The 14,167-nt window shown below is 43.6% G+C and overlaps 1 protein-coding gene across 1 annotated transcript; it reads right to left on the reverse strand.

Annotated features, from left to right (window-relative positions):
* Nucleotides 1–2,391: 2,391 nt before the first annotated feature.
* Nucleotides 2,392–13,905, reverse strand: LOC306930042 (acidic mammalian chitinase-like; the record flags this gene model as incomplete). Its single annotated transcript, XM_079510783.1, has 11 exons — nt 2,392–2,693; nt 4,076–4,217; nt 5,517–5,636; nt 6,134–6,316; nt 7,143–7,263; nt 8,172–8,296; nt 9,849–9,999; nt 10,484–10,540; nt 10,728–10,929; nt 13,101–13,130; nt 13,881–13,905. The coding sequence occupies 11 exons, from the start codon at nt 13,903–13,905 to the stop codon at nt 2,392–2,394; spliced, it is 1,458 nt and encodes a 485-aa protein (XP_079366909.1).
* Nucleotides 13,906–14,167: the final 262 nt, after the last annotated feature.

A 14,167-nucleotide genomic window follows, 5' to 3' on the forward strand; every position in this document is an offset into this window, starting at 1 on the left:
TCGCATGTTTTTCTTAACCCATTTTGACCTGGGAACGATTCTACAAATGTCTTCTAAATCATGACAGTTTTCTGAAAAACCCTATGTTTCTATGTCAGTCGTTCTCAAACATTTTCATGTCAAGGACCCCCAAGATTATATGTAATAGGCCGCCGACCCCCATCTGAAAATATGTTGTTCCAGGAACCCCTCAAGAAGCAAAGATTTGAGTTAAAAACGCTCGCTCTGAAAGAATATATTCAAACATTTCGGCCACATTTTCACGATTTTTTAAAAATAGCAGACCTACAAGCTCGTATAGCACGACACGCGCTATGAGCTTGTAGATCTGCTATTTTTCAATAGCTAAAGTATAACACAATGCTTAAAACACCAACAGGGGTTCCCGCCCAAAATGGGTTTTAACTCATTGACTGGCACTAAATAAATAGTCCCGAGAAAAATTCTGCCATTGGTCCCAAAGTGACCAGAGTGAAAAGTGCCTGCTATTTGTTGCGTTATACCCAGTTATAACATGTACATAACGATGCAATGTGACATAGCTCTGTTTACAAAATGCTGTACCCGCTCCAACTGTTTTTTATTGTATTGTGACACTTGCTTTGACAATGTAAAGGTTTGTTTTCTCATACCAATAAAGCTCCTTTGAATTGAATTGAATTGACTGGCACTACTAATTCATAAATCCAGTGCCTTGTTATTATTTTGAAGGCCAAAAAGTCATCAACGCTTTAGTTATGGGCCGTGAATAAAGTCATTAAAATGCATTTTAAAACGGCTGTTTCCATGCCGAGGCAGATGGAGGCAGACCTTTTCACTTCAGGTTAATTTCCTGTTTACTCTGTCGCCTAGCAACACAGAGCTATTCATAGTGAAGAGCGTGATCTAACCAAAGAATTATAAAAAATGTAAAAGCCGTCAACATCTTTTGAAAATAGCCGATCTAAAGTTCACAATGCGACAATGTGAGCGTGTAGATCTGCTATTTTCAAATGGCAGAAATATTGGGCTGAAGTGGTAGTGTATTTTGTAATAATAATAATCCAAATCTACAAAGTAACTAGTAAGTACAATTCATATAATTGTAGTGTAGTAAAAGTACTGAAAATAAGTATTGAAATTGAATACCTTTCTGAGTAAACGGCATTGATGATTCATTTGGTATGGTTTGCGTGCAACGATCATACAGCACACACACACACACACACACACACACACACACACACACACACACACACACACACACACACACACACACACACACACACACACACACACCCACACACACACACACACACACACACACACACACACACACACACACACACACACACACACACACACACACACACACACACACACACACACACACACACAAAATGGTGCATTTATATAGCGCCTTTATCCAAGGCGCTTTACATAGATTGTGCATTACATTCACCCATTCACACACACATTCATACACCGATGGCAGCGGAAACCATGCAAGGCACCAACCAGCACATCAGGAGCAATTAGGGGTTCAGTGTCTTGCTCAAGGACACTTCGAAACAAAACCAAGCCAACGGTGTGATGCTTTGTATAGAGCGACGCAGTCCCGCTCCCTACCAGGGCCCAGGAAATGATTCCCCGTTCATTTCTCATAGACTTTCCAAAAAGGATTTATTTAAAGACCTGGAGGCGTGGTCAATGCTCTTTGGCCACTCAGAATAGCCAAATGGCATTGATCACGCCTCCAGGTCTTAAGTTAAGTAATAAGACCTGGTACTTAAGACATGCAAAATACAGCCCCACATGTTTGGTCTGAAATTACGCTATAGGCTACTGGTTTATTCGTTAGGTTCAGTTTCTGCCATATGTGTAATGCCTCAAATAAATTAGTTGGAACTTAGAAGCAATTTTCACCTACTGTACAATAAAATATGATTGATGTAATATGCTGAAACACGTGTTCTGTAGTATTTACTCACATTCAACATGGCAATAGATTTGAGTTTAGAAGCACGGCACCCCTATATGCAGGGCAAGTACAAATATAGATGGAGATGGAGTTGATTTTATATGAAGTATTTGCCCCGCAGGGCAAGTAGAATAAAACCCAAACGTCAGACTCTGCCGGGTCTGCCCTACAGTATGTGATACTCAGTGCTGCAATAAACAACTTATATGTACTTTTAGGAATTGTTCAACACTCAACAAGTGTGGATACATAACAAATGGTTGAAATTAATTTAGATAAGAAAAGTAAGTAGACAGGCTTTGAATGACAATTTACGTTTTATTTCCATCAGTGATCGGGTAAACAGCATTGTCTCGAATTAACCGACTATACATCCAGCTCTAATGCACCTGTATTATATCTGGGACAAAGTGGAACAACCGTGACCTCGTTCAAGCCCAGTTGCAGCAGCTGCAGCTGGTGTCGAACACGAGGCCGGCAGCGCAGCTCTCTTCATAGGTACGTCCCTGAGCGCAGTTGTAGTAGTGGTTCTTGTCGGTGGGGTCTGGGTAGAGTCCGTTGCTCTTGCCAGCGCAGAATGCAGATCCTCCACCGCCGCTGCTTCCGCTACCGCCGCTGCTTCCTCCACCACCTCCACTAGGCTGTGGCTTGGGCTGTGGCTCAGGCTGGGGCTGGGGAGCTGGGTGCTGGGTGGGGGTGACTGGGGGCAGAGGTTGTGGGCGAGATGTGCAGCCTGCATTAGAGATAGAGGACAAAGAGTATGTATGTCAGGAGATGTAACTCGGATTCAGTAAGTATTGCTGGGTGCTGGGTGGGGGTGACTGGGGGCAGAGGTTGTGGCCGGGCTGCGCAGCCTGTGTGACAGATTATACCCGATTTATACTTCCATGATGTAAATGGTAAATGGTGCATTTATATAGCGCCTTTATCCAAGGCGCTTTACATAGATTGGGTATTCACCCATTCACACACACATTCATACACCGATTGCGGCGGAAGCCATGCAAGGTACCAACCAGCACATCGGGAGCAATTTGGGGTTCAGTGTCTTGCCCAAGGACACTTCGACATGTAGACAGGAGGAGCCGGGATTCGAACCGCCGACCCATGGATCATTGGACGACCTGCTCTATACCTCCTGAGCCACAGTCGCCCCACAGTTCGATTTATACTTCCGTGATGTGCATCGTGTCACATACGGAAAGTAGCAGATCAGCAATGCTGCCGTTCACACAGGCACAGATGCAAAGATACCAGTCTACGATTCCTTTTCAATGGAAGCCATGCAGCGACACAAAGATACAAGGATATACATCAGACGTTTGTAGCTGCTGCAAAAACCAGCTACAAAAGCTTGAGCTGGTTTCAACTTCAGCTCCAAAGATACAAAGCTATAAAATATATGCTGTGTAACTTTGCATCTTTGTATCTTTTGCATCTACCCGTGTGAACGCACCTATGTGACGCACTGCTGTTGATCTGCTATTTTCTGTGCATGATGGGAACTATACACAAACAATTTTCATCTGCTTTTTACCTGTACAACAGTGATGTGACAATACAGCTGATTCTAATTAGCCCTCCACTAAATCCCACCCCAAAAAGCGATTGTCCAATCATGCCAATCCAAATAGTTTAGCAACGGTTGATATGCAGGTCAAGCTTTCTTCGCTGCTAATGTGCCTATTGGACAAGGAGGGGTTGGGGAGGGACTTAGTGTAGGGCTAATTATCATGGTAAAGGTGACTAATCAGGAATTCCAAAGATATAAAACAATACCAATCGGTATTATTGAAAGGGAGAAATAATCGAAAATAATGTTTCCAAACCTGCCTATAGAGGACAAAAAGGATGAGTGAAGAAGAGATGGAAAACTCAGATGGTGTGTGTGTATGCGCGTGTGTGTGTGTGTGTGTGTGTGTGTGTGTGTGTGTGTGTGTGTGTGTGTGTGTGTGTGTGTGTGTGTGTGTGTGTGTATGTGTGTATGCGCGCGTGTGTGTGTGTGTGTGTGTGTGTGTGTGTGCGTGCGTGCGTGCGTGCGTGCGTGCGTGCGTGCGTGCGTGCGTGCGTGCGTGCGTGCGTGCGTGCGTGCGTGCGTGCGTCCGTGCGTGTTACCAGATCCGGCTCCATGCAGGCCAGTCTTGAGGGTGCTGATCAGAGGGAACTTCCCAGCGTTACAGAAGGTGCCGCTGAAGTCATCCATGTCCAGACTCCAGATAAAACCTCCACCAAAACCACTCTTTTTCAGCCACTCAGCCTGCAGACGGATTTGAGAGTATATAGTACATGAAACAGGCAGACAATGGCTTCATTAAGGTACACAATGTGACAGCAACTAAGTGGTACCCTAGGGCAGGGGTTCTCAACCCGTGGGTCGCGACCCCTCGTGGGGTCGCCAAATTATTTTAGGGAGTCCCCAAATTATTAAAAAAAAAAAAAAAGATATTTTTTTTTTTTCCACGTTTAAAAAAAAATAGCAGACCTACAAGCTCGTAGCGCGCCACTCGGTGGCGCGCTATGAGCTTGTAGATCTGCTATTTTTCAATAGCTAAATTATAACAATTAAAACACCAAAAGGGGTTCCCGCCCAAAATGGTTTAAGGTTATTGTAGCAGTCAATTTATATTGGGGGGCGGGAGGGGGCGGGGCGGGGGTCCCGAGACATTGCCAAAGCATTTCCGGGGGTCCCCGGCCAAAAACGTTGAGAACCCCTGCTCTAGGGGGGAGATTTCCAGACAGAGTTTTAGATTTCTTTGTCTGTCAACATCAAACATAATCTGTAGAGTTGCGTCATGATCCAAGGAATCCAGGGGCTAATATTTTTTGAGGGAAGTAACAGTAATTGTAAGGTATATGTGAAGTCCACGTCTGCATCTTAACCCATTTAGGCTTGAGGACCAGTGGCGTGCACAGATAGACACTAGGGGGTGCTAGAGCACCCCCTGCCCTTTTGGCAATGTGCCCTTTTGAAAAAAAAAAGAAAAAAAAACTTTTTTTTCTCTTTTTTTTTGATTTTTCAAAAATAGCAGACCTACAAGCTCATAGCGCGCCACTCGGTGGCGCGCTATGAGCTTGTAGATCTGCTATTTTTCAATCGCTAAAGCATAACATAATGCTAACACCAAAAGGGGTTCCCGCCCAAAATGGATTAAGGCAACCGGCCGGTTCCACGCGCTGCACAAGGTGCCCTTTTTTAACTTGAGCACCTGCCCCTCTAAATGCCACTGTTGAGGACGATACTACAAATGTCTTCTAAAACCTGACCGTTTTCTCAAAAACGTATGTTTCTATGTCAGTGGTGGTCAAACCGCCGACCCCCATCTGAAAATATGTTGTTCCAGGGACCCCCACCCCCAGAAACAAAGATATGAGTTAAAAACGTTCGCTCTGAAAGCATATACTCAAAGATGTGCGCCACATTTTCACGATTTTTCAAAAATAGCAGATCTACAAGCTCGTAGCGCGGCACTCGGTGCCGCGCTATGAGCTTGTAGATCTGCTATTTTTCAACAGCTAAAGTACAACACATACAGTATGTTATGGACTCTTGTCGCACCTTGATCCCGAAGCTCTTGGCGTTGTCGTATCCAACCCAGACATGGCTGTTGTAGGCATAGGGCACATCCTGGGGTGCATCCCAGGCCTGCGTGGCTCCCTTCTTAATGAAGTCACAGATCTGAAAAGAAGGTATAGAAGAATATTAACAGTATGTTCAAGGTTCGAGGTGCTTCATTGTCATGCAGGCATGTACAGTACAATAAAGCTTAGATAGGGTTATGAAGCAAATGTAATTGAAATTGTGCAAAAATTAATCAAATTATGTAATTTAATAATTAAACTATCACTGACAAGTTCATCAGATGGGGGATATGGCCCTATCAGTAGACTGTGTGGTTTGGGCCATTCACTTTTATTTTTCCAAATTATTTTGTATTTTTCTTCAACATAGGCTATAATTAAAACAATCCCTTAGTACATACATGTCAAAGTAATACTATTAATAATGACAATAATAAACAAACAAATTAAGTTATTTGACACCACACACACAAGTGAAGTAAAGTAAGCTTATATGCGCATGCACATTCAATGTTACCGGTAATAACATCACAAGTGTTGTCATGAGTTTGTTAAATCAGTGGAACACCTCCACACACAAAGTGGCATGACTACCTCGTAGTAGGCCCAGAATCCAGTGTATTGGGTGTATGGCCCAGGGGGTCCAGGTCCAATTTGTGGAGCGCAAACATTCATGTCGGAAGTGGACGGAAGGAACGTGTGGCCGTAGCTGGGGAAACCAACCAGCAGCTTCTCTGCTGGAGCGCCCTGACTCTTATAGTAGTTCATAGCGTAATCCTATAATATGGACAAGGAAACATACAGTACAGTATAGGCTACTGGCATCACCAGCCACTCTTTAAAATGGAAGAAGGAGAATACCAGCACTCACAGAGTAGTCCTTTAAGGCACTTTATTCTTTCATCTTTACATGGGAAGGTACGAATGCGTTTCGGCCAGGGGCCTTCGTCAGCGTTGTAACTCAGTTATAACGCTGACGAAGGCCCCTGGCCGAAACGCGTTTGTTGTGTTGCTGCTTGCAGCATACCTTCCCATGTAAAGATGAAACAATAAAGTGCCTTAAAGGACTACTCTGTGAGTGCTGGTATTCTCCTTCTTCTAAAAGTGTTTCCTGACCGTGCACCCGGTAAAATGTTCCAAGAGACTGAGATAGCTGGAGTTGTGCGTGCTTCTTCCTTTCGAAACTCTTTAAAAAGGAGCCATTTCATTCCTACACAGTATCACTTTTAGACCTGAGGACGATTCTACAAAATGTCTTCTAAATTATGACAGTTTTCTGAAATACCCATGTTTCTCATACATTTTCATGTCAAGGACCCCCAAAAATATATGTAATTGCCCGCCGAGCCCCATCTGAAAATATGTTGTTCCAGGGACCCCAAAGATTTGAGTTAAAAACGTTCGCTCTTAAAGAATATATTCAAACATTTGGACCACATTTTCACGATTTTTAAAAAATAGCAGACCTACAACTTCATAGCGCGGCACTCGGTGCCACGCTATGAGCTTGTAGATCTGCTATTTTTCAACAGCTAAAGCATAACATAATGCTTGAAACACCAAAAGGGGTTCATGCAGAGAGGAACCTCGAGTCGTCACTCACCACATTGTAGTATTCGCGATCCCATCCGTGGTCGGTTGAGATCTTGTACAGAGGGCTGTTCTCTGTGAGAGTGTCGCCACTCTGGTAGTCGTAGGTCATCACATGGAAGTAGTCCAGGATACTGGTGAAAATAAGAACATCAGGAGTCAGTAGTTCTAAAGAAGTACTCCCCCATGTGTGTACATGTATGCACTGTGTTTAAAAAACATTTTGGGCGGGAACACCTTTTGGTGTTTTAAGCATTATGTTATGCTTTAGCTGTTGGAAAATAGCAGATCTACAAGCTCATAGCGCGGCACCGAGTGCCGCGCTATGAACTTGTAGGTCTGCTATTTTTGAAAAATCGTGAAGATGTGGCACCAATCTTTGAATATATATTCTTTCAGAGCGAACGTTTTTAACTCAAATCGTTGCTTCTGGGGGGGTCCCTGGATGGAACAACATATTTTCAGATGGGGGTCTGCGGCCAAATACAGATAATTCTGGTGGTCCTTGACATGAAAAAGGTTGAGCAGTGCCACCACTGACATACAGTAGAAACATAAGTTTTTCATGAAACTTTTAGGATTTAGAAGACATTTTTTAAGAATCGTCCTCAGGTCTAAATGAGTTTAATGTGTTATCTAAGTCAGGGGTTCTCAACGTTTTTGGCCGGGGACCCCCGGAAATGCTTTGGCAATGTCTCGGGACCCCCGCCCCGCCCCCTCCTGACCCCCAATATAAATTGACTGCTACAATAACCTTAACCCATTTTGGGGGCGGGAACCCCTTTTGGTGTTTTAAGCATTATGTTATAATTTAGCTATTGAAAAATAGCAGATCTACAAGCTCGTAGCGCGCCACCGAGTGGCGCGCTACGAGCTTGTAGGTCTGCTATTTTTGAAAAATCGTGAAAATACAAATTTAAAAACAATCTTTTTTTTTTTTTTTTTTTTTAACATAATTTGGGGACCCCCTAAAATAATTTGGCGACCCCCCGAGGGGTCGCGACCCACGGGTTGAGAACCCCTGATCTAAGTGGCTACTGACGCTCCGAGTTGGGGAATCTGGTATGCAGGGCCAATGTTCTCCTTCCCTCCAGCGACGGCAGCGGTGAGCATCAGACGAGGACGGTTGGTCTTCTTCCCTTCGGCCTCGAAGGCAGCCATCAGTTCCTGCAAAGAGACATGGAGGCATAGAGTATATATATAATAGAGACTGAACTGGCGCGAAGCTCCGCCCCCCCCAGCTATTCATGTCAGTGGAAGTTGCTCAGTGGCGTTTTGAAGCACCCGGAAGACTGCCGGAAGTCCCTCCCAGGACCTCAACTTTGAGGTCCTGAGTGACGTAGGGCAACCGAGCGCTCAACGTTAAAGCCCAGCTGCACGGGGTTTCCCGGTCATGAATCCACGGGTCCGCCTGTAGTCCCTCCTCCTACCACTAGGGAGGAGAGCTTCAACGTTGGAAAGCCTGCCTGCCCCCTTGCATGGAGGTGGTGATGGAGAAAGAAGAGGGTGTCAGTATAGAGCGTCGCAGTCCCGCCTCCTACCCTGGACCAGGAAATGAAACCCAATGCATTTTCCTCATAGACATTTTTTAAAGTATTTATTTAAAGACGGTTACGCCACGGACAAAGCCAACTCGAGTCGTGACAACTCATGACAACACAAACAATATTTTGGACCAAACAAATAATTACAAAGAAGAAAAACAACAAAAAAAGTGTTGTAACCTGCCGTTTTTTTCTTCTTTCTAATTATTTGTTTGGTCCAAAATATTGTTTGTGTTGTCATGAGTTGTCACGACTCGAGTTGGCTTTGTCCGCGGCGTAACCGTCTTTAAATAAATACTTAAAAAAATGTCTATGAGGAAAATGCATTGGGTTTTATTTCCTGGTCCAGGGTAGGAGGCGGGACTGCGACGCTCTATTATCCGTAACCCCGGTAAGTTATACTGTTCTCTCTATATTCCTAATAATTTAATTTTAACATACTGTATACACCCTGGACTATGTATATATATATAAATGGTAAATGGTGCATTTATATAGCGCCTTTATCCAAGGCGCTTTACAGAGATTGTGCATTACATTCACCCATTCACACACACATTCACACACCGATGGCAGCGGAAACCATGCAAGGCACAAACTAGCACATAGGGAGCAATTTGGGGTTCAGTGTCTTGCTCAAGGACACTTCGACAGTAACTCTGGGGGAGCCCAGGTTCGAACTGGCAACCTTACGGTTACCATCCAGCCACTCTACCCCTGAGCCACCGCCGCCCTATATATATATATATATATATATATATATATATATATATATATATATATGATGTTTGCGGATGATATTGTGATATGCAGGGAACCGTGTTGGCACAATGTTAGCTCAGTTTCTGTATGAATATTGCAATAACGGTAACGTGGAAAAACCTAATGTGTGATATGGTGTGTTAATGAACTTAAACAATGTACAGAATTTACAGTGTATATAGAATATTGTAATTCCCAGCAGTATAGTTAGGCCTACATCAGAAAATCTCTCTCTGTGATGTGTGCTCTTTCGACAGGTCTGAGGGGGACTTCGGGAATTAGGCTATTTCTGGACTTAAAATATGTATTTTAAGTGCATACTAGCGTTGGGAAATCATTTCATCACGATTACATGACTGTGGCAAGGCAGAGGCCATAATTGCCGCTTCCACTTGTCATGAGAGAAGGCTGACCTGACACAGGACAGTGAAGAGCTCCTTGTACTCTCCGATTGGGTACTCCCAGTCGATGTCCAGACCATCAAACTCGTACTGACGCAGGAACTTAATCACACTGTCGATGAAGATCTGACGGTTAGCAGGGCTCGCCACCATGTTTGTGAACCTGGAGAGAGAGAGAGAGAGAGAGAGAGAGAGAGAGAGAGAGAGAGAGAGAAAATCGGAAATCAGCTTTATTGTCATCATAGTTTTACAGGTAAAAAAGTGGGAGATCAAGGCAGAGAAAAAGACCAAGCTCTTTTGCCGTAAAAAGTACAGGTAAAGGGTTTTCTTCTGTGTGGGTCTTAGCCATATACAAACTTTTTGTACAAACAGTACAACCGATGGCTCTCTTAGCTTATTTACTGTACAGGCTTTTACTACAAAGTGTAGAGATACAGTAGAAAGAGCGTCACACAAGGGCTTTTAGTTTTACCCATTCCTGAAGCCAGTGGCGTGCACAGACATTTAGATGTCTTTTTTGTTTTTTTATTCAAAAGGGCACATTGCCAAAAGGGCAGGGGGTGCTCTAGCACCCCCTAGTGTCTATCTGTGCACGCCACTGCCTGAAGCTCCTATACCTGGAACTTGTCCTCTCGTTTAATACTCACGGTGTGGTGCCCATGCCCCATCCACCAATGGCCAGCAGGGTCTTCAGGTTACTATTCCTGAAGAACAAAAAAGAGAAAATACACTCTGAGTTCTCGCTGTGTGTGTGTGTGTGTGTGTGTGTGTGTGTGTGTGTGTGTGTGTGTGTGTGTGTGTGTGTGTGTGTGTGTGGTGTGTGGTGTGTGTGTGTGTGGTGTGTGCTGTGTGCATGCATGCATGCTTATAAGCATTAGTTTGTCTCCTCACTGGTTCTTGAGAGCCTGGAACTCTGCAAAGAACTGCTCATCGTCCTTCTCGGTGGTCGTGATCATGTGATTTTCCATTCCGGCGAAGGCATAGATGAGGTGGTCACAGAGACACGGGTCGATGTCCTTGGGCGTCATACTCCCTCTACCGGGACGGTGCTGTGCCCAGTTGGTGAAATAACAGGACAGGATGTAGGAGGATCCTACAAGTTACGACAGACGCAGTTATGGCTTGTTGTTATAATTTGTATTCTGCCAAATGAGAGTATCATTCAGAGCTCCGGAGTGGCCATGGAGAGAGAGTGAAAAAAAAAACTACATTGAGGCCACATTTTGAGTTGTCAAAATACTGTTCTGTGGCCACAAGAATGTAATTCATTCCTGTGTTTTAATTAATTTGTGACCAGAAATTGCATAATTCATTCGCACAAATTAACAAAAATGTATGAACGAATGACTATATCTTGTGTGCCATGAATTTAAATGTTGGAACAAGTAATATGTGTGTCCATGAAATACTATTTTGAGCACTCAATATAGTTAGTAAAAAGTCCTTTTGAAAACCTCCTTCGAGGAGTATAGGCAGTCAATGTTTGAGAAGAATCCTGCACAGTGCACACTGTTTTCACTTTAATACAGCAACGGTATTGCAGAGACAACACTTCCGTCGCTTGGAAGGGCAGAGCGACAGAAACGTACCTGCAATAAACCTTTTCTTGACGTAAGTGAGGACTTCTCGTTCGCTTTTCAAGCACTCAATATACATGTAGTAAAACCGTGGCCTCGATCCACGTAGTATCACTAGCCGGAGTGGACGCGGTGTATGGTCTGAAGCCAGGCTATAGTATTATCACACCAAGTGGTGTATGGTCTGAAGCCAGGCTATAGTATTATCACACCAAGTGGTGTATGGTCTGAAGCCAGGCTATAGTATTATCACACCAAGTGGTGTATGGTCTGAAGCCAGGCTATAGTATTATCACACCAAGTGGTGTATGGTCTGAAGCCAGGCTATAGTATTATCACACCAAGTGGTGTATGGTCTGAAGCCAGGCTATAGTATTATCACACCAAGTGGTGTATGGTCTGAAGCCAGGCTATAGTATTATCACACCAAGTGGTGTATGGTCTGAAGCCAGGCTATAGTATTATCACACCAAGTGGTGTATGGTCTGAAGCCAGGCTATAGTATTATCACACCAAGTGGTGTATGGTCTGAAGCCAGGCTATAGTATTATCACACCAAGTGGTGTATGGTCTGAAGCCAGGCTATAGTATTATCACACCAAGTGGTGTATGGTCTGAAGCCAGGCTATAGTATTATCACACCAAGTGGTGTATGGTCTGAAGCCAGGCTATAGTATTATCACAAGTGGTGTATGGTCTGAAGCCAGGCTATAGTATTATCACACCAAGTGGTGTATGGTCTGAAGCCAGGCTATAGTATTATCACACCAAGTGGTGTATGGTCTGAAGCCAGGCTATAGTATTATCACACCAAGTGGTGTATGGTCTGAAGCCAGGCTATAATATTATCACACCAAGTGGTGTATGGTCTGAAGCCAGGCTATAGTATTATCACACCAAGTGGTGTATGGTCTGAAGCCAGGCTATAGTATTATCACACCAAGTGGTGTATGGTCTGAAGCCAGGCTATAGTATTATCACACCAAGTGGTGTATGGTCTGAAGCCAGGCTATAGTATTATCACACCAAGTGGTGTATGGTCTGAAGCCAGGCTATAGTATTATCACACCAAGTGGTGTATGGTCTGAAGCCAGGCTATAGTATTATCACACCAAGTGGTGTATGGTCTGAAGCCAGGCTATAGTATTATCACACCAAGTGGTGTATGGTCTGAAGCCAGGCTATAGTATTATCACACCAAGTGGTGTATGGTCTGAAGCCAGGCTATAGTATTATCACACCAAGTGGTGTATGGTCTGAAGCCAGGCTATAGTATTATCACACCAAGTGGTGTATGGTCTGAAGCCAGGCTATAGTATTATCACACCAAGTGGTGTATGGTCTGAAGCCAGGCTATAGTATTATCACACCAAGTGGTGTATGGTCTGAAGCCAGGCTATAGTATTATCACAAGTGGTGTATGGTCTGAAGCCAGGCTATAGTATTATCACACCAAGTGGTGTATGGTCTGAAGCCAGGCTATAGTATTATCACACCAAGTGGTGTATGGTCTGAAGCCAGGCTATAGTATTATCACACCAAGTGGTGTATGGTCTGAAGCCAGGCTATAATATTATCACACCAAGTGGTGTATGGTCTGAAGCCAGGCTATAGTATTATCACACCAAGTGGTGTATGGTCTGAAGCCAGGCTATAGTATTATCACACCAAGTGGACAAAGTCTTACCTAGCTGCACGTGCAGCAGGAGAGCCAGTCCTGCAGAGAGAGAGAGAGAGAGGGGGGGGGAGAGAGGGTTGGTTCAGTAAGAAGAACACACTAAGTATCACTTGTCAACCAGTAGGTGTGCTTCCCTCCAGGGTCTACATTTCTCGATATAACCACTGCTGATGTAAGTTATTGCATTCTAATAACATGCTCTATCATTAAAACCCATTTTGGGCGGGAACCCCTGTTGGTGTTTTAAGCATTATGTTATACTTTAGCTATTGAAAAATAGCAGATCTACAAGCTCCAATTGCCGGGCTACGAGCTTGTAGGTCTGCTAATATTTTTCAAAATTCGCGAAAATGTGGCGCAAATCTTTATATATTCTTTCAGAGCAAACGTTTTTAACTCAAATCTTTGCTTCTGGGGGGTCCCTGAAACAACATATTTTGAGATGGGGGTCGGAGGCCAAATGCATATGATTCTAGGGGACCTTGACATGAAATAGTATGAGAACCACTGATATAGAAACATAGGTTTTTCAGAAAACTGTCAGGATTTAGAAGACATTTGTAGAATCTGGTCGAAATGGGTTACAATTAAGTCCAGCGGTGTGGAACCCTAAGCTGATCTTATGTCTTTCATATTTTAGATTACATACAGTATACAAACATTTGCCTTCAGTTCATGCATCTGAATAATATTATTAAACCATTATTTTGAACACTTAGATTACATTTAAAAGTTAATCAAAAGTTACAGTTAATACAAACAAAAGTTGTTTTCAATGTCTCAGCTTACCAACGCAGATGAGAAGCTTGCCCATGTTGCCTCAGTACAGCTAACTGAAGGCCATAAGCGTGTTATATACGGTCCATTCCTCTCTATATCAGTAAAGCATGTTTGATTTGGCTTCATTATTCTGCTAAATCAGCAGTCACTGCATTCCATTTGTTTGGTCAGGAGTTGCACTTTCTATTAATCTGAACTGGCGTTTGCTAATTATGCAGATAACTTTGAAGTGTCTTTCAATTATGCTTTGGCTTGCTGCCAAATACAAGTAAAATTAAGGTAACTTGGCATACATA

This window comes from Electrona antarctica (assembly GCF_951216825.1).
Source record: "Electrona antarctica genome assembly, chromosome: 9".
Classification (NCBI taxonomy): Eukaryota; Metazoa; Chordata; class Actinopteri; order Myctophiformes; family Myctophidae; genus Electrona; species Electrona antarctica.